Here is a 21,300-nt window from a genome sequence, read left to right as displayed (position 1 = left end):
AATGTGTGTACATACGTAAGACGACGTTAACCTGATCCAGCGTGACGCACACGTGAGCGATTATAACTATAGATAGTATTCATATCTATGATTGTACCACGTATCTACATGATATAGATAATGAAATGTTATAAATTATTGTTTAATATTGTTGATGATTGTCTTACGATGATTAAGAATTAGACGAACAATTTGAAAAAAAAAAACAAAAAAGAAAAAAAAAGAAAAAGAAAAGGAAAAGCAAAAAAGAAAAAGAACACAAGTAGATAATGCACATATCTACAATTTCATACAAAAAAAAAAAGAAAAAAAAAGAAAAGATAAAGAAAAAAAATATAACATCATACGTCATGATAAAACATTTTGTTTAACTTTAATTAAATGTTTTTTTTTTTTTACGTATTCAACGTAGATAAACGTTAATATGTATGTACTTGAAAACATATTTACATAGGTGAAATAAAGTGAACTTGAAGTGAGAGAAAGAAAGGAAAGGGACATCGGGAACACGTAACTATTAGAATTGCAAATGATGTTCCGATTTACATATAGAGAGTAAAAGCAGTAAAACGTGTAAAAGGGGGAAACGATACTCGTAAGAAAAGTGGGAAAATGGAATATTCATAAGTCGAAAACAATGAGAAGAATTTTGATCATAATATATTCATTGAAATTGATTAAATCACCAATCAATCAATATCATTTATTCAATAATTTTTTTTTTTTTCTTTTTTTTAGATTCTTATCGTTTTACCGTTAGAATACAAATGTTCTTTCTTTTCTATTCTTATTTGTTTAATGTAATATTTATTTTTTATGTCATTAGTCTTGCATTAATAAGTTATCTATATTTAGTCCAATACAAATACAGACGATTAAAAACGATTAAAAAATGTTACACATAGATTTGAAAAAGAGACAGTTAATAAAATACTAATTAGAAAAATAATTCGATTTGACACAGAGTTAAAGTAATCATTTTTTTCTTATCGTTAAATGAGAATTTTATTAAATAAAAATTTATGAATGAAACACGATCTCTTTTTTTTTCTTCTTTTTTTTTTCTTCTTTTTTTTTTCTTCTTTTTTTTTTCTTCTTTTTTTTTGCCCATTCTTGCTCGATGTTCCGTATTTCATTATAAAACTACTTAATGTTTAATTTAATAGTAAATTTTTTACTACAAAACGACAAAGAAAAAAGAAAAGAAAAAGAAACTACATTCTTTTTTAAATTATTTCACATTTCATAATCAGGAATCTATTATCAATGGAAAAAGAATTTATCTTTAAGTTATTACTTAATCACGATCCTGGTCTTTCTCCGTAACGATGATGATAAACGACATATACATCCTTTTGTTGTTATATATATATATATTTTTCTTTTCTATATCTTTATCCTTATTGAAAAGTTACTTAAAAAAAAATTGTTTCTGAAAAATATCGTTAAAATTCTCAACTAGACCTTTCCTTTCTTTTTCTTTTCTTTTTTTTCCCACGCATTATACACAACGATAAGAAGTTATCGTCGTCGTGCATTCAAACGCATTAGCTTGGCAACTGTGACAGAAGGAAAGTTTCAAGGTCCGTGTCGCTTTCGCACGTCGAGATTTATCTGAGAAGTCACGATGTGATCGCGCGAGAGAACACGACGCGTGGCCTCGTAAATGTATATGTGAGTTCGCTCGCGCGCGCACGTTATCCCCGCCATAAGAGGTAAACGCCATGGCATCCGTTGGCAACGAGATCTCATGCAACGGGCGCGAATCCGATACAGTTGCGAGTACGACGCGCTTACGTGCGTCCGTCGTCCCTTAAAAAGCCGAGAGAAAATCAGAACGTCGGGTAGAACCGATTCGAGTAATACTCTATTTCATCTCATAGATATCATATAGTCTATGTGTCTAGATTAAAATATAGATACTGTGGAATGATAAATATCATCTTAAGTGAGTCTAGAATGAGCTAAGTCCTCTGATTTTTTTTTTTCATTTTTTTTATTTATTTCTTTTTTTTTTTACTGTATATTGGAGAAATTAGTGTGCCCGTTTGAAGCATAGGCAGAATTAGGAACAATATTAGAGGGGAGAGGGCTTTCTTTTTCTTTAAAAGCGATGAAGAATTTGTAAATTATTTTTTTAGTCCAAATTTAAAAAAAAGAAAAAAACAGAAAAGGAAGAAGAAAAAGAACGATTAACTATAGATATGCATTTGATAAATTCGCTTTGTTTTACATATAATATCATGAAAATTAACTTGATCTTAGAATAAGTTCCATTCGTTTGAAAATCTGTTATTAAATTGTCAGTGTATTGTAAAAAAAATTCAATTTTGATGATATTTACAGGGTTGATAAAAAAAAAAAAACTAGTTTTACGAGACTTATAGGTATATTCATATTATTTTATTTTTTTTATTACCTTTTCTTTTCTTTCTTTTTTCTCATTTTGTATTCACTATCTTTGCTACAAATTCTTTCAACAATTCGTTTTTTTGCTCTAAAATTTACGAGGCTCGAATAATGTCTCGTAAAATGTTCGAGACATTTCACGAATTTAACTTTCAAAATCAATGAATAAGTTTTACGAGATAGTCGAAAAGAAAAGGAAAAAAAGCTGAGAAACTAAAGTTTTACGATAAATGATAGTCTATCAAAAAATATGTAAAGATTCCGGAAAAGCTTCTACCTTGGTTATAAATAAAAATGCTTTTTATCTCGGCGAAGGGATCTCTTTTTCTTCTATTCTTCTTTCTAATCCTCGGTGTGCTTTCATGCACGTGATTACGCGTATCAATGGATTCTGAGAAGAATGCTACGCGTAGCTATTGCAACGAAATATCTTTCGATATCTACTACGTCAATCGAATCATACGTTTTTCTTTTTCCTCCATTATTTTCTAATAAAATTAAAATGACATCGAGAGATGCCTGCTGACATTTAACGAAGATAAAATAAAAAAAAAGGAAACTCCATAATCATAATTCTATTCATAATTATAAATCTCTTGCGAATCTTTTTTTTTTCTTTTTATATTTAAACATATATATATATATAGAAATTATTATTTAAATATAAAATATATATATATAAAATGCACATTATTATATAGTTTAACTGTCCATCATCTTTTTAGCATGATAAAATATTTCTCCCTTTCTTTTTTTTTCTCTCTCTCTTTCTCTCTTTCTCTCTCTGTTTCTCTTTCTGAAATTAACGTCAACGAACTTTTAATCGGTACAGAGTCGAAGGACGATAGGATAATCCTGCAAAAAGAAGAAGGGACAGTAGAAGCTGCCGAGAACGAGAAAGCAAATGCAATACGAACGAGTCGAAGCTATGGCGGATCACAAAACTATATCCTTACCTAGTAACGATGATAGCGGCTCGACTATGCGTGGTGATTTCGATGAGCGTTCAAGACGCATTTTATACTGACGTTCGAAACGAAGGAAATAAAAAGGAGGTAGTGAAAAAAGAAGAAAAAAGTTCTCCTTTGGGAATCAAGCAACAAAATCATTGATCGTGTAAACCTGAGACGCGAAACAAAGAAAAATATGTTGAATAGAAAAATTATCAAAAGTTTGAACGTAACGATGAAATTGACGTCGTGAAAAAGATAAAAAAAAAAAAGAGAAAAAGAGAAAAAGAGAGAGAGAGAGATATATATATATATATATATATATATATATATATAGAAAGAGTGTGTGTGTGTGAAAGAGAGAGAGAGAGAGAGGGGGGAGAGAGAGAGAGAGAGAGAGTGAGAGAATGGAGGAACCACAAAAACTTTTTCGTTTACCGGGTACGATCGAAGAAGAGGAAGAAAGAGATCCGGAAGCGCAAGCTCACGTAGCCACTGTAGGAGAAAATCCAACGAGACCAGAATCACCTTTGCTCGGCCAAAAAGGCACCGGCGGCACTTTATCAAGTCTACCGAGAAACGTCACACTTGTCAGAGTCAGCACTCAAAGTAGCAGCATAGGTGGCGGCGTCGGTCGGCAAGATTCCACCAGGTATGTAAACATATAATTTTCTTTTTCCCCTCTTTCGATACTTAAAGATCACTTTCGATTAAAAAGATCACTTTCATTAGATCCGTTTGACTCGTTATTCGAGAGAAAAGAAATAAAATAGATCGTGTAAATGTTTAACTGCGATTTCATTTTCCTTTCGTTAAAGATCTATTAAAATAAGAGATAATATTCGATTAATAAACATTGGATTATTACACAAATTACGGGAGATAAATGATTATTTATTCGTTCTTTTATTACATCAAAAATAAAATCTTTTTTCGACGAGTTAACTCCATTCACTTTCTTATCAACAACTTAATACCTTCTATAATTGATATAATTTAAAAGTCACAGACTCGTATACATATTGTTTTAAGTATCATCTTATTTTATTTGACAGAAGATATAAAAAATATTTTTCAATATTTATTTATACTCAGTTTAATATATAATTATACGAATATAAGTAGTACTATAACTTTTCATATTAATATAATTTTTTTATAAACGTGATAAAGAAAATTATATTATTAGTGAATTAAGTTGGTCCGATATCGAAAAACTCATCCTTCTGAGACCCATATACAAATATATTCATAAATATTTCTATGGTTTATCAACTTGAAGACTCATATAACATTTTCTATAGCAATAAAATATTTTCTTATTTCGTATAAATCTATCAATCATTTTTATGTATGTGACATGGCATCCAGAAAGTTAGAACTAACATAAATTCCACGACGATACATTCACCTTCGTTGTAAATGAAGAAGCAATCGATTCGATGAATAATAGCCGTATATCTTCCTCATATTTGTAAGAAATCGCACCGTTCAAGGTCGTGCACTTTCGAAAACAGGCATCGTTCGCTTCTAAAAACGGGTTCTACCGGTGCGTTAGAAAGAATAATTATCATCTCCGATCGCCAAGATGCTTCTTACTTGTAAGTTTCTTATAGATGGTACATAAGTAAATACGCTTTCTACACGGAAAGAACGAAAACAATGAATTAAGGTGTTAATTTGGACGGGCGCCATCTAATATAATTTTGTTCTTCTCCGAAGAAACCAAAATAACTGAGAGAGTTGCAAAACAATTTGGCAAAATTAATTTTCCAAAGTCAATTTCAATAAAAATAATTATTATACATTATTATTATTTCCTTTTTTTTTCTTTTTATTTTTTTAATTATTTAATTTAACAATTAATATTTGATTCTTTTAAATAAATAGTGAAATTTCGATAGATTAGAAAATTTTTCTCTCCATATATCCGTAATGTAAAATCATTATGAAAATATTTCTTTTATTTTACCATTATTCACGTTATATTAAATCCTTCCAAATTTTCTCGACAACAGTCTCTTCGATAAAAAAAAAAAAAAAAAAAAAAAAAAAACAGCGTAAAAAACGTCGCATTTTGCAATGAACCTTCTCGTTGATTAATCGAAATATTCGATATAAATAATCAATAGGACGATTATTTTATATTTTATATAAGATTGCTTCAAGTTCGTAGGAAAATGAGTTCCACACTTTTTCGAAACGTTTATCGTTTGTAATTACTTATTACGAAATATGATTTATCGACTGTGTCTTTTTAATTACTTAACTGCATACAAATGTATGTGTATATATATATATATATATGTATATGTACTTGCATCTATGTATCCGTGTATTAGTCGCATAACAGCATATCGATAAATGAGTCTTTTTATGGCGTGCACATTTCTACACCAAATCTATCATATTTTTCAATGATGACAACGATCTATTTGCTCTTTGATCATAATTCATGTTTTGTCAAACTGTCTGATGCGACAACGACAATGATATAGCGACATATATAACGTAAAAGATCTTACAAGAGAAGGAAAGAGTTTCATCGATTCCTGTCATATAGTAGGACTTGTAAAATTCATCTTCATTGTGTTTGTTTCATAGAATTTCTCATTATTCTAACAATTTGGAATGATAAAACTTATCTAAGATAATTAATGAAAAGAATTTTTCTTTTTTTTTTTAATTTTTTTTTATTTACTCAAATATTTTATCTAAACGATAATCATTCGCTGTACACATTTCATTCTTTACATTCGAATAATTAATATTATTCGATTAATAATTCGAACGTTAAAAACATTCATTATAAGAATTTAATTCAATGACAGTAATATTGTATAATAAAACGTCGAAATTGCATGCGTCAATTTGAATCATAGATATATTTAAAATTATTTAATAGCTATTATATTTTCGTAAATAATAATTAATATGAATGACGAATGAATCGTTAAAATGTCTTACGTTAATCGGATAAATTCATAAACGAATAACAATATATTCGTTTGGAAGATATTTTGTTGATAATAATGTAACTCTATTTTTAAATTCTATTTTTAAACTTTTTCATTCAAGGTTTATAATTCGTATACCTCGCGGTCGTCCTAAAGGTCACCGGAGGCAGATCAATCTGCGATCATAATCGTGCTTAATCGTGGAAATTTGCGGCAATCCACGGATATCAGATATCTCATTTCCTGGAGGTAACGTGATAGAACCTCGTCATAATGCTTTACGTATTCGTTACATGAAAAATCTTACGTTTTAAAATGAATTAAATATCGACGTAACAAATATATAAAATTTTATATAAAAAAATATATAAAATTAATTATTAATCGCGATATATCTAATGACAATTATGCAACCAAATGTTTTCTCATGCTCCTTTTTTGCTCATATAATATTCCCACAAAAAAAAAATCCTAAGAAACAAATTTCAATTTTTAACAGAACTATAAAAACGTCTTTAATGCAAGATTAAAATATAAAGATAAAATATAAATATAATATTTCGATAAAAAAAAAAAGAAAAATCCTTATTTTTGATCAGTTATTCATAGGTATATTATAACAGTATAATCGAAAGTTAAAGTCAAAGAACGAATGTAGTGTAATAACTGTATATTGTGATTAGATATAAAATGGCACGCGTCCGATATGATACAAGGTATTATATCTCCGTAACGTTAACCACAGATCGAAACGGCCATAAACCGGTAATCTAGTTATCGACTTAACGTCTAATCGTGCGTGTTTACTAGCACGTATCAAATTACTAAGACGGACGAGACACGATTAATGGGTTTGCCAGGCTGTGTCCACCGCCACCTGGTCAATGTATGTTAACTGTAGTATAATTTGAACTAGAGAAGGGGGAAAAAAAAAAAAGAAAAAAGAGAAAAGAAAAAACGAACAACAATGTTATAACAATATATAAAGTAAATTAAAAAAAGATGGATTGATATGCATTTGGTTTTATATTATAATATAAAAAGTGACGCGAACGATCGTTCATCATCACCTACGATCAAGTCTTCTGGAATGAAAATTTTATCAGTCTTCGCAACCTCTCGACTCTCGTCCGGTCTCGTTAGTTTAATTAAAAGCTTGTTATCGAACTCGTAACATCGCACGGCCACGGTAGAAGAGCTCGCGATAGATCTCGTTTCGTTCGACAGTAAAACTCATGGACAATAACATCAACTTGGTGAATTTTAAATCTGTGAAAGAGAAAAGATATTCTAAAATCCATCGTGTGCCAAGTTATGGAAAATAACGAGAAACTAAATCTAACTGAGTCCCAAAAGACGATACAAATCGTAACATTAGAATCGAAAACAAAGTCTCTAAGGAATCGAGCTGTACCTGTAAAAAGAGATGCCTGGTTGGTTCTTCTTGAATGAGTTAAAGGAAAATTTTTATTTTTTTTTATTAGATATAGATCTTGAATGTCGATGTTCATTTTTTTTGTTTTGTTTTCGTTTTTTTTTTTTTTTTGTTCTTTTTTTATCTATATTCGTTACTCGATTTATTTCTTTTCATTTCATTTGATTTCATTTCATTTGTAAGCCCTATACTTCAATAATAAATATCTTCGCGTTTTCGTAAAATTAATTTTTTTAACATATTTGCCCAATCTTAAATCATTTGAAAACATTGTTCCTTAATAATTATTAAAATTTATTTGGTAGAAGAAATGTCATTGATTATATATCTATGTTTACTGAAAACGCACCTTTTTTTTTCTTTTTTTTTATATATAACATTACTTCTTATCATTACTATCATTACATCAATCAAAGTCAACATAAATTGTCAAAAAGTAATATTTATGATTTCTATAATAAAATTTGGAATCCGTGAAATTGATGGATTTAGTAAATCGAGCGTTACAAATATTGATTTATATTAATACTTTTAAAAAGATACCCAATGTTTTATTAAAATTAATATTATTTCAATATGGATGATTTTAATTCAATGCACATTTCTCATGAGATCTTTATGTTTTAGAGCTAAAAATAATTCGAAAATAATTCGGTTTTCTTTCTCTTTAATTCAATCGATAGATTTACATATAAAATGTACTTGGTATATTTCGTCGAAATATCGTTTTCTCATTTTTAGAATTCTCTTATTCGTCTATTTCTCAAATCCGTTATGTCCATCAAAATTTTGTTACGACAAATTACCGTCATTTCTATTACAGCGGAGATATATATGGTTGATTTCTTTTTTTAAATATTTGACATTAATTATTATAGTTGGTATATAAGATTTGGAAATAATATAACAAAAGTTTTATTCTAAATAATTAAAATTTGTTGGACATAACGGATTTTGGTTCTGTGGCAACAGATTTCTGGATATAACAGGTTTTGAAAGTGTTTACAGTATCAACATAATATATAGAATGTCCCATTTTAGAACAATATGATCAAATATCTTCGATCCCGTTGGTTTTTAAAAATCTAACAAATAAAAATTGTTAGATTTTTAATAAGTAAATGTAATATGTATCGCAATTATTTCATAATGGTTTTAATTCATAAAAGTTATTTTTTTATAATGGAAATCAATATTTTAAGCATAACAAAAGTTATAGATAATATCAATACGAATCTAACGAGCACTTATACTGTACATTTTCTTCGATATTTTGTCGAGTTACAACATCTTGAAATTTAACAAACTATGTTATTGTACAAGAAATTATTATATAAAAATAGGACATAACGGATGTTGAAAAAGTATTAGTCATATTGCAATAATAGTGCATTAGATATAACGGCTTTTGTTGCAGTAAAATGGTACTGGACATAACAGGTTTTGGCACTGTTCATAACAGACATAACATGATTTAAAACTGTACTCAACTTTTAACTCTCTCTTTTTCTATGACAAAAAATATATAGTTTCGCCTCATTTAACAGATGTCACAATAATCTTTAATTTCGATTTTTGTTATACATATCGGTTTTCGTAAATCGACGATTTAATTAAATATTATATTTATTTTACTCAATCGAAGCTGAAAAGAAAAAGAAAAATAAACACAAAACAAAAATATAATAATAATAATAATAATAATAATAATAATAATGACAACAACAACAACAACGCAATAATGTAACAATTATAATAATATTAATGATAATGATCAATAGCATAGATGATAGCAATAGTTACGTTAGTTTGTAAAGAAACTAAAGTAAAACATAAAAGTAAAAGGATAGTTTGGTAATAATATGATGAAATTTTTGATGTTAAAGGTTAGAACATAAATCATTATCTTCAACGTTCGCTTTTTACTAACTCTAGTCGGGGAGAAAGGGGGGGGGATATCATTTTTATATGTAGAATCAACGATTTTACAAAGCTTGCCAAGTACGATTCCCGATAACGAGATGACAAGACGATGATAAGACATGGTTTTCTCAGTCAGTCGAAAGTAGCGTATGAAACGTCACGTTTCGAGCTCGACAGCAGTTTTACTTTTAACAAGGCGATCGTAATTTTCATCCGACGAGCGTGAAAATATTTTATCTTTTCTTGTCTTTTCTTTCTTCTTTCTATTTCCTCCTCTTTCGAAGGAAATTATTTACATTTGACGCGAGTGAGAAAAACAATCTCTAAGTTATTATATGTGAGCAATAATTTGTGTTTTCTGTGTTTATCGTGCTACGAAACGTTTACAAAACTCGAATTTAAAATTATATAAATTCATTTAAAAAAAAAAAAAATTAAAAAAAAATAGATTAATACTAAATTTTATTATTTCTATTCGCTTACGAAGAAAAGAAAAAATCATCACGAAAATTGTTCTGACATAATTTTCTTTAAAAATCCAAGTCGAAAAACAATCAAACGGCTCTTTTTTTTTTTTTAAATTCAACGTATTGACATATGATATAATACTTTTAATTATAAATGCGATCATCTCGAATAATCTGTATTCGCTGATATCATTTAAATACGACTGAGAATATATTACTCTTTTGCATTTTCGCGGATGAATGCGTGATTTAAATGCGAATTAATTAGCATTGATTTCTTCTCTCTCTCTCTCTCTCTCTCTCCCTCTCTCTCCCTCTCTCTCTCTCTTCCTCCTCTTCAGTTTTTGTCTTTCTCATTCGATAAACGTGACTTTTGTCGAACGACGTGGAAATTATCAAAATAAAATAGCCGAGTTGTTTTTTTATAGTTAAATTAAAATAAAAAAATAAATAAAAATGAAAAAACTCTCTCAAAAAGCATAGAAACTAAGCAAAGCGAAAAAAAAGAAAAGAAGGAGACCGTTTGAAAAAGGGGGATCGACATGTTTAACGTGACGTAAGCATATGATCAGCTTTTTTTTCGCAAATGAAAAGAGCAAAGTGTAGTGTTTAGTGACCGATAAGTGGAAGAACAAGGCGGTTAGGCACGTACGTATATATATAAGACATCCTGCGTCGATATTCAATGCATCAGTAGATGTTTTACTAGCTACATACTCGGTATTTGTCGTTCTTTATCTTCTTTCGTCGTCGCGTCGATTTTTTTCATCGATTTCTCTCAATTAAAATAACATTTATTCATGGCAAGAGAAATAGTGTTGTTAAACTTATAAAGAAATTAAAAGATAAAGATAGGAAAAAAGAGAAAAAGAAAGAGAAAGAGAAAGAGAGAGAGAAAGAGAGAATGAGAGTGTGAGAAGGAATAAGACGGAAGAGAAAAAAAATAAAAATAAGTCGTCGTGGATATAATCGATATCTCAAAGCGATTATTCATTCGATTATGATCGCTATCATAATCGATAGAAAAAAGATCGGTGACATAAAGAAATGATCGAGTTTTACGAAAGTGACATTTCGTTATCTCCTCGTTTTGGATTCAAGGGCATTATGACGACTGACAAGAAGAAATAATACTGATAACCCATTTCCATCGTGCTCGATTAAAAATATTGATTATATCTACGAACAATTATATCTTATGTCTACGAGTTTCAAAAGAGAAAAAGAAGAAAGAAAAGAATGAGAAAATTGGCGAACTAAAAACTGTGGCTACATCGAAAATATCTTTTTTTTTCTCTCTCTCTCTCTCTCTTTTTTTTTGGTTTTTTTTTTGCATATTTTAGATATATTGTTGTTCAACGGGAAAAAAAAAAGAAAATACAAAGACGAACAAACGAAGTTTCGGACTTTTCATTTCGATACGCGATAAATTCCGACATCGTTGGAAAAGGGCAAGAGAATTTAAAGGAACGATGTTCGATCGCTTTCGTAAAGGAAATATTCGAGAATGAAAGATTTTGAAGAAAAATCATTGAAGATAAACGGAGGAGGTACGAAGAGTCCAAGTTCTAACGACGACAAAAGTCCATCACTGGAATATGGAGAAGAACAGAAGCTTTTACCACCTAATTCACCTTCCTCGATAATCGTCGTATCCAAGAGTCCGAATCTGTCCTTCAGAAGCAGGTATAATTTAAAAAAAAAAAATTAAATAAATTAAAAAAAAAAAAGAAAGATTTAATTTATCGAATTAAATCCTATCGATCGACGAGAATTTTATTTATGTACGTATTATTCATACTTAAGTCGAAGCAGCGATGTCTCGAACATCATCGCGGATTTATTTTGTAAATATGTATATGCATTTTTGTCCATTATCTGCTGTCGTCGTAATAAATTAATCTTCGGTCATGATTTGCCTTTACGATGGACGATTATAACACGTTTCTTACATGCTTTGTTTATAAATATCTTTTTTTTTTTTTCGATACTTACTAAGAAACATCGTTTTATTCGACTGCAAGAAAAAAATGTTAATTGTTCGACCGTTCAATCTGAATCAGTTTTTTTTTTCTTATTTTTTTGTTTATTTGTTTAGAAACACACTCTTATCCATAACGATTCGATCATCTTGCATTATTCGATTGTCTGTTACATTAATGAAACTCATGATTATATATATATATATATATATATATATTTATATATGTCTTATGCTCGTAATCCTAATTTCTCGAACGAAACATATCAAAAGTAACTTAATATTTTATTGAATGATATTATGACTTGCATTTTTTTTTTAAAGAAGAAGAGAAAGAAAAAAGAAACAATTTTTCGTTGGAATATCTCTCTTTCTGTGTTTTCAACTATTTTTCTTATCGAAAAGCGACAGACGCGATAAGAAATGATCGTAGATTTGATAAGTAGCTTATGATGACAAATTCATCGTGTAAGACTTAGATAACCATCGAGCTCATGTAACACTTGCAAAAAAAAACTTACCTACGTAGTTCTCTTAATGCAATTTTTTTTTTTATAAAAATATTCAACGAAACTTACAAACTTGTCGAAGATAATATTCGAGTAACTTTGAGCTTCACGATAAATGTAGATATGTAATTAAACAATAAATACAATAAATCTGTTATTTATTTTGAAAACTAACAGTGGATGTTCTCAATGATATATCTTTTGCTTGTAAATATTTTCTAAAAGATAATAATCTCTCTCTCTCTCTCTCTCTCTCTCTATATATATATATATATATATATATATATATATATATGTATTTCCATCTTTAGCATTTAAAAGATGTCTCAATGTTATCTTAAAACATTTTTGCATTCTTTTACATTATTATTATTATTTACTTCTTCTTTTCTTTTTTAAATTATTAAAAATAATCGTAGAGTAATCTCTTCGTTTATCTATTTATTTCCTTATTCGTTCGATGATAGATTTTGAGACACCCTGTACACAACACGGGGCTGTCTTTCCCCTTGTTATAAATAATAAATTTTCTTCTTTCTCTCTCTCTTTCTCTCACTCGCTCTTCGCGTGTACGACTTTATATCCCGGACATGCATCACGATATACGCTGATTAGGTCAATGAAATAATTCTCATAATCGTATCACGTGCGGTTTCAGACTTAAAAAGCAATGTAACAAGAGAGGGGAAGATCCTCAAAAGAAATTCGGCTATAATAGAGTGACGAATAGAAATAAAGAGAGAAAGAAAGAAAAAAAAAGAAAAAAAAGAAAGAAAAAAAGAAAGAAAGAATGAGAGAGAAAATGTAATGGTAAAACGGGAAGGAAAGAGAGATCGGTGAGTTGACGAGTCCACAGTGTGTCGTCGACTCGCGGCGGCTGATTTACGCGTGGCAATAAATAAATTGGTAGATAACGGTTACTCGGTTATCGTTCAAAGTCAAAATGGCGACTTCCTTTTTGTCGTACGAAAGGGAGACCCGAGACTCTCGCTCGGATCATTGCGCTGAGAGGGCGCGCGCGCGCACGAGATATACCACCGTTGATCGTCTTCATTCGCGAAACCATGTGCTCTCTTCGTTGACAACAAACGAACAAACAACAGACAAAAAAAAGACCATTCAAAACATATCTTTATCATAGAAATAAATAAACGCTCAACGTGAAAGAAATTTTGATTAAATTTTTCTATAAAAAAAGAAAAAAAAAGAACAAGAAAGGAAGAAAGAAAAAAAAAGTGCAATAATTAAATTATGTGATGATCCTGGTAGATTTATATGTAATTCTTTTTTTTTTAATCATTTTTTCAAAGTTGTTCGACCTAATACTCGAAGACTTTGGAAATCGAATCGAATCGAATGATTTACAAGATTCAGTGCTTTTCAAATTTACGAGTTTAAAGTGCAAGAACGATGACGTACAATGCGAAGAGAATCATCGTAAGTAAAAGTCATCGATTAAAATTGATTTTCCTTTAATGATCATAAAAAGATATCAAATAAATTTCTTCGAAGTTCCTTTTTTTCTTTTTTTTTTTCTTTTTCATTGTATATATTTAGCTATCTTGAATATTCATTAAAAATTATTAAAATCATAATGAAACGTCGATTTTTACGATAAAATGGCGATTTTATGAATCTCTAAACAGTATATAAAACTAAAGACGACTAAATTCTACAAAATTTCAAAATTATTCATTTATATTATTTACCTATTTTATATATTCCAAAATTCAAAGCAACTCAATCTCTAAAAAATGCTAGAATGCATTAAGATTCAGATATAAAAAAAAAACAATTTGCGAAAAATAAAATAAAATTTCAATATACAAAGGAACTTTCTGAAAGTATCTGAAGAAACAAACAGAAAGCGAAAGAGAAAGAGAGAGAGAGAGAGAGAAAGAGGGAGAGATAAAAATATTTTTTCGCCTCTATCTTAAGAATAGTTGGCGTAAATACGAGCACTGAAGATGCGATACGCGGATGATTAACATATCCATGAGTAAGAAAAAAGAAACAGAAAGAAAAAAAAAAATAATAAAATGCGATTAATAGCGAAAGAAGACAAAAGGCATTTTGTCGCGAGTGCTTCCGAGTAATTTACGTTCAATGAATTGTCTTCGGTATGGCGATCGGTCTACAAATAGAACTTATTACGTCGTTAACTTATAAAATTTAATCTTCCCTAGCGTTCTACTTCCAACTTTTCAATATGTTTCATGTTGAAAATTTGACATGATACAACATTATCACGATAATCGTACACAATTGTTCTTCTTGCATTATTAAAAGGAAGAATCGAAAAGTGTTGTTATGAAAGAAACATGGACTGTTTGTATTCTTTTTTCGTAAATAATGATCACTTAGGCTAAAGTATAATTTTTCGCTAATTAGTCACGATGCAAGAATGATTCATCTTTTGCATATCCACTTTGTAATGTGACATTAACAACGAGAACATACACGAGAGAATCGATAACGAGATCGTTGAGATTTGTTATTCAAATCTTAACCACTCAAAGAACCTGTTATGCGTCTTCTCCACAAAAGTCGGCTATTCTGGTTGCACCATAAAAAAGAAAAGAAAAGAAAAAAAAGAGAGAAAAGAAAAAGAAAAAAAGAAAGAAAAAAAAAAGAAAAAAGAAAACCTTAGCCAACGTAAGTACGTGTATTGTATTGGAATTTTGTCGTTCTTTTAATCCTTTTCGTTGACATCAAAATTATCGCTGAACATCGAACAAATTGCAAATTAAAATGCGTAATATATCAAAGATAAGTTCGTGATGGATACGTTCGTTGCAACGCAATTCTTCTCTATTTTTTATCTTGACGTTAGACATGAACGTAAAAAATGTATACAAGGCATTCGATTTATAATGAATAATACATTGAAACTATTGAAACGCAGTATCTTAAATCGATGTTGGCACGATATTAATCTAAGTGGATTTGTTTAAGACTTCCCCGATATTATTTTACATCGACATCATTTAACCATATTAACTAGCGAAATTATAAACCCAAGCAAATTATAAATCTCTATCCCAGACATAATGAGTTTCGTAAAGTTTATTCGAATCTTATTGATGGGAAAAATTTTAAAAAACAAATTTAAAGAAAAAAAGGGATTTAAAATCCCTTCCTCCCCTCCCCAATAATTGTTATACGAACCATATTCATAAGTAGTACGAACAGCACTATTCTAAAATTTATACGATTTATGTTTCAGGAGCCGATACAGGGCAGGACCAACACGGAAATTACGCCGTCGAGCGGTACTAAAAAACGGAGATTGCAATGTATTGCAATCACGAATATCTCGAAGGTCCTTGCGTTTCCTCCAGGACATATTCACGACCCTGGTAGATACGCAATGGCGATGGACATTGCTCTGTTTCGCTTTAAGCTTTCTACTCTCTTGGTTGGGTTTCGCGGTGATCTGGTGGCTGATCGCATTCACTCACGGTGATTTCGAGGAACGTCACTTACCACCGTTTCAAGTTGAGAACAATTGGACACCGTGCATCTACAATATCTTCTCTTTCACAAGCTGCTTCCTCTTTAGCATCGAGACACAGCACACGATCGGTTACGGTAGCCGATCAACAACCGAGGAATGTCCGGAGGCAATCTTCGTAATGTGCATACAGAGCGTCGCCGGTGTTATGATACAAGCTTTTATGGTTGGCATAGTTTTTGCGAAGATGAGTAGGCCAAAACAGAGGACGCAAACCCTTCTGTTTTCAAAAAATGCAGTGATTTGTCAACGGGACGGTGAGCTCTGTCTGATGTTCCGTGTTGGTGACATGAGAAAGAGTCATATTATTGGTGCAGCTGTGAGAGCCCAAATGATAAGATCAAGGACAACGAAGGAAGGTGAAATCTTATCACAGAATCAACATGAATTAGCAGTGGGCACCGACGGACAGAACGGCAACCTCTTTTTCATTTGGCCGACGACGATCGTTCACAAGATTAACGCGGAATCGCCTTTCTATAATCTTTCAGCTGAGGACATGCTCACGGAAAGATTCGAAGTGGTTGTCATATTAGAGGGTACCATCGAATCGACCGGTCAAACCACTCAAGCAAGATCCAGCTATTTGCCTCAGGAGATACTCTGGGGTCATAGATTCGAACCAATGGTGATGTATTCGAAAGAAAGGCAAGGTTACGAAGTGGATTATTCTCTCTTCGATAGCACCACGCAAGTCGATACTCCCCTCTGCTCTGGTAGAGAGCTCGCAGACTTTTACAGGGTTCAGGATGAGATTCGTCAAGGGAACAGTAAGTACTTTCTTATTTCTATTTTGCTTCAAAATCTAACATGATTTATAGATAGATATGTCTTTCTCACTCACTCTTTCTTTCTCTTCCTCTCTTTCTCTTGCTTTCTCTCTCTCTTTCTCTCTCTCTCTCTCTCTCTCTCTCTTTCTTTTTCTCTCTCTCTATGCAAACGATTTTCCCTAGGACCGATAGCTTGCTTTTAACCTCATGTTAATTCATTTTCAAACAAAAAAGAAGAAAATAATCGAGTACGTCTTGCGTATTGCTTTCACATTAACGTTTATTATCGCACGCTCGCTTTCACTTTTAATCTTAACGCACGTTTGTTGATCCGATCGTGTCCTCGTCTGATTCTTCTGGTGCTGGATCTATCGTAGATGGAAGCCTGAGGAAAATTCCTAGCGAGCCGAAATCTGTTCCGGTGATACTCAACCCGCTTAACCAAACCGAAGGCACGGGATTCCTTGTTCCTCAAGGACACTCGTCGCAAGGACCCTCGCCGAAGCTTCACATTGACATTCCATCGATCGACGATTGCCCAGGGATATGAGAATTTTGCTGATAAGTTAAAAATCCCATCGTTCTCGGTGGAAAAAAAAATCGTTTGGCCGAGAAACATCGAAAATGAAAAAGAAAAAAAAAGAAAAAGAAAAAGAAAAAGAAAAAAAAGAAAGAAAGAAAGAAAAAGGAAAGAACGAGAGGAAAGAAAGCGCAAGTTACAACGCGAGCCTCCTCTTATCACCTTGTCTTTTTAAAAATGACAAACTTGCGATAATCGTTGTGGAACATTAACCTTAACTTTATGGGAAATTGGAAATCAAAGGCAAAAAAGGGAAAGAGTATCCGTCCTTGTCACGTTCATTTGTTTACTTCGTCCATGTTTTTCTCATACCCCTCCTCCTGCCCCACTTCTCTATTTTCATTCCTCTATCGATATTCTTATTCGTGTATCTACTAATCATAATCGTGTTCCGACATTCCATCCGTTAACCATCTTCGAAAGATGAATTGACATAAAAAAAATCCTATCGTCGTATCGTGGAATATTTAACCAAAAGACTATTTCAATAACGTTGTAAAATGTCTCTTAAATCGGAATACATTAATTAATCACTCATTAACGTAACTAATATAACATAGAAATGGTACAAGGTTCGTGGAAGGTACGATCTTTATCGGGGTGTCATCGGTCATAGTCGAATCTCATGAATCAATCAAATATGAAATAAAAATGATGACTAACATTAAGTTGTGTATGTAAAATAGATCGTCAAGGAAGAAACATTGTGAACGTCCCAGTGTCATTGGATTTACGTTATTACATATTATTTAAAAAAAAAAAAAATAATAATAATGATAATAATAATAATAAATATCTAAATATCTAGATATCTAGTCACGATTTAAGCTTTAGATGAAATTTCAGGTATAATAATAGACGAGGATCAATTGGACTTTAGTCAGGACGTACAAAGCCATTGTTATTGCGGACTTCGTTCGTCGGCTCCACCGAATCATCATCGTCATCATCATCATCATCATTATCGTCTTTTAACGTACGTCGACAGCACAAGAAGTGAGAACAGTTTGGAAGAAGTGCCATTCGGTAAACATGCCTGTAAAGATATTAATTGCACCGGTCATGGTCCTCAAGTGTTAACAAATCTTCAACGAGAGATTGGTCAATCAAAGTTGACGGACGCAGAGTTGGATGCTATACAAGTGATGAGTGACGTCGAGTTTCGACATTTATCTGAAGCGGTTAACAGAGAGATCATAAAAAACAGTCGAGAGATAATGTTCGAGGAGGAATTTCGCGAAGGTGAGATATCTAAAGAAGAATATCAGGGAAAGTTGGGTCAGTTTTGTTCGAAAAAAAGTCTCATGAAGTATCCGCTTCTCGACGAAGAGAGAAGATCATTGAATGATTCAAGAAGGAATCTTTCCAATCGAAATTTTCCTATGGGATTTGACGAAGGTAGAAGATCTTTGAACGGTTCGAGAAGAAATCTAAACGGTTCGAAAAAATATCTAGTGTTATCCATAGATCGTTCGAATAGCAATCGAAATTTAAATGTTACCAGCGGTGAAAATTTGATCGTTGCTAGACGTCACACAGGTAGTAGGGAACGTTTGGACGGTATCAAAAGAAATATCGTTTGCGGGATGAAAGGATCCAAGGAGATGCATGAGTTGCCTGAAATAAAGCGTCGATTGAACGTCAGTGACATCGAAGTACATAATAGAGTTAATATCGAAACGGAAAAGGTATCTTCTAACAAGGAACAGACGGCTGATCTTCGTGACATTTTCACAACTACCGAGGATGGACATTTTTCTAATAGATCACCGAGAAGTCCACAATCTCCGATCTCGGATCTCTCTCCGGAATCTGGATTTTTCGAAGGTAATCAATCCAGTCCGGAAAGTAGTCGAAGATTTAGCCGAGTTCCTAGCATTTCTACCAGAAATCGTAGGAGTTACGAGAATGCCCAATTACAGGACGTTAATCGGGCTCTCTCGAAACGTAATAGTGCCAGCAGCTTGTCCGATAATGATGGATTAAGCAAAACTTTGATTGCCGATGTCGAGCCATTAATCCCCAATAGCAAACAACTGAACGGTACTACTTCGAAGCAAACGATCTCTTATACAAGCGTTTGATCACGAGTGCCTTAAAACACTGTACCAAGCTATTTTCGTTTTTATTATTATTCTTTCTATCGCTATAATATAATATAATATTATATAGAAATGCGGGAAGACAGTTCGCTTTCGGCCGCAGGTCGGTCTTAACAATATAAATTCGAATTGTCCAACACGATTCGCTTAACGAACGCATTAAATATAGTGCCTTTCGTTTTATCGTGATATTTGATTTCTAATTAATTGAATTAGCTTCGTCTACCTACCTATCTATCTATCTGTCTATTTATCTGTCTATCTATCTATCTATCTATCTATCTATCTATCTATCTATCTATCTATCTATCTATCTATCTATCTATCTATCTACCTATCTTAGTATAATTTATAAATATATCATTTATCACTCTTAGTGTTAAATGAAAACGACACAACGTGCTTCTCGTTAAGTTATTGGATTTCTCAAAGCTATCTTCTCCGAATAAGCATATTTTCAAGATTGACGATTTCCCGCGCTAATCGCTATTCTTTCCACAATATTCACAGATATTCTAGATTATAAGTTCAATAGATGGATTAAATAAATGAATAAGCAACAATAATAACAACAACAACAACAACAACGACAACGAAAAAGAAACGAGCAGGTAAAGACAAAAAAAAAGAGAAAATAAAAAAAACAAAATATAAGATGTAACAACTTTTTTCTTTCTATCGTAGCAGGTTTTTTAATCTATTTTCATTAATTAATCTTAATTTTCCTTGGATATATTTATTGCTCATGAGTTTAGAGAGTAAGCGATAGCGCGATATTTGTATATAAGGCATTTTAAATAGTGATTATGTATCATTACGTGCATGTAACGTAGATATACATATCTTAAATAAGTACATACGTATGTACGTAGTGTCATTCCTTTCAACGAATCGCAGGACGAAAGAAGAATCGTTAATTATAGAAAAATTATGCGACTAGTTCATTCGAGCAAGAAAAAAAAATCAAGTGTCTTCCTCTCAAATACATAATAATAATGCGAATATTTATGCCTGCCACCGTGATTACTTTGAATTAATTTCAGAGAAAGTATTTGTAATAAAGACAAATGCAAACTTAATTGGTGTTTCCTTTTTTTCTTTCCTTTTATCTTAAAAATAATGAAATACGATTTATCTGTTGTCACAATGACGACATACTAAGTTTAACTTCCAACAATTTATAATAATAATTATTATTATTATTATTCGTTATATCTATCTGTATGAAAATAATTGTGCTATCGTTTATTGATATATATATATCTTTTGTTAGAAAAACAAAATTGTAATCTTTTTATTTGAATAACGAGATAACTGATTGTTTGAAATAATAAAGAAATTATTTTAATATTTAGATAAATATAGATGCTTTATTCAATATGTTCCAAGATAAATTATATGCCAAGTAGTGTAATAACTATACGACGAACTAATTATTCGAATATGAACTAATATTTCATACCTAATGACGTTTAAATACGTATACGTAAGTACATAGTATATATGTAAGTATATAGTAATATGTAGCAATAATGGTTTATTAATAAAACGTCACGTCAGCTACAGACTAGATGGAACAGACGTATGAAAAAATAAGTGTAGGTAACACACCTGTACTAATATTATTACAAACAAAAAAAAAGAAGAAAATAGAAATTGTGATGAAAAAAGTCACAGGAAAAAAAGAAGCAAAATATATATAT

At 31.1% G+C, this 21,300-nt stretch overlaps 2 protein-coding genes across 11 annotated transcripts in view; both read left to right on the top strand.

Annotated features, from left to right (window-relative positions):
- Window positions 1-15,996, top strand: part of LOC118449828 (ATP-sensitive inward rectifier potassium channel 12) — a 39,388-nt gene extending 23,392 nt beyond the window's left edge. For 3 of the 5 annotated variants that reach the window (XM_085658731.1, XM_035884957.2, XM_035884951.2), the window contains one exon: window positions 3,242-3,661. The gene's annotated coding sequence lies outside the window, so the exon portion shown is untranslated. Of the gene's footprint in view, window positions 1-3,241; window positions 3,662-3,812; window positions 3,950-15,857 lie in introns of those variants that run through there. The other 2 variants (XM_085658732.1, XM_085658733.1) reach the window with 2 other exon arrangements.
- LOC118449795 (uncharacterized) lies at window positions 3,767-20,676 on the top strand. 6 transcript variants are annotated; one of them, XM_035884839.2, is made up of 4 exons: window positions 9,747-9,876; window positions 11,485-11,827; window positions 15,858-16,915; window positions 18,342-20,676. In XM_035884839.2, the coding sequence occupies exons 2-4, from the start codon at window positions 11,649-11,651 to the stop codon at window positions 19,577-19,579; spliced, it is 2,475 nt and encodes an 824-aa protein (XP_035740732.2). In that variant the 5' UTR covers window positions 9,747-9,876; window positions 11,485-11,648; the 3' UTR covers window positions 19,580-20,676. The 6 variants fall into 6 exon arrangements, with proteins under 6 accessions (XP_035740701.2, XP_085514856.1, XP_035740732.2 ...); XM_035884829.2 differs by having other exon boundaries at window positions 9,799-10,011; XM_035884848.2 differs by lacking the exon at window positions 9,747-9,876 and adding an exon at window positions 10,266-10,789.
- Window positions 20,677-21,300: the final 624 nt, after the last annotated feature.

Source organism: Vespa mandarinia, chromosome 8, assembly GCF_050613455.1.
Source record: "Vespa mandarinia isolate Hongniang chromosome 8, ASM5061345v1, whole genome shotgun sequence".
Classification (NCBI taxonomy): Eukaryota; Metazoa; Arthropoda; class Insecta; order Hymenoptera; family Vespidae; genus Vespa; species Vespa mandarinia.
Note: the sequence above shows the minus strand (reverse complement) of the source record. Positions and strands in the feature narration are given on the sequence as shown.

What these genes read in the sequence shown, in the direction of transcription:
- LOC118449795 (XM_035884808.2), top strand. Translation starts at nt 3,767, where the DNA reads ATGGAGGAACCACAAAAACTTTTTCGTTTACCGGGTACGATCGAAGAA. An exon ending in GGTCGGCAAGATTCCACCAG is followed by an intron (nt 4,012 to 15,857) that starts GTATGTAAACAT and finishes TTTATGTTTCAG; the next exon opens with GAGCCGATACAGGGCAGGAC. An exon ending in TGAGATTCGTCAAGGGAACA is followed by an intron (nt 16,916 to 18,341) that starts GTAAGTACTTTC and finishes ATGAAATTTCAG; the next exon opens with GTATAATAATAGACGAGGAT.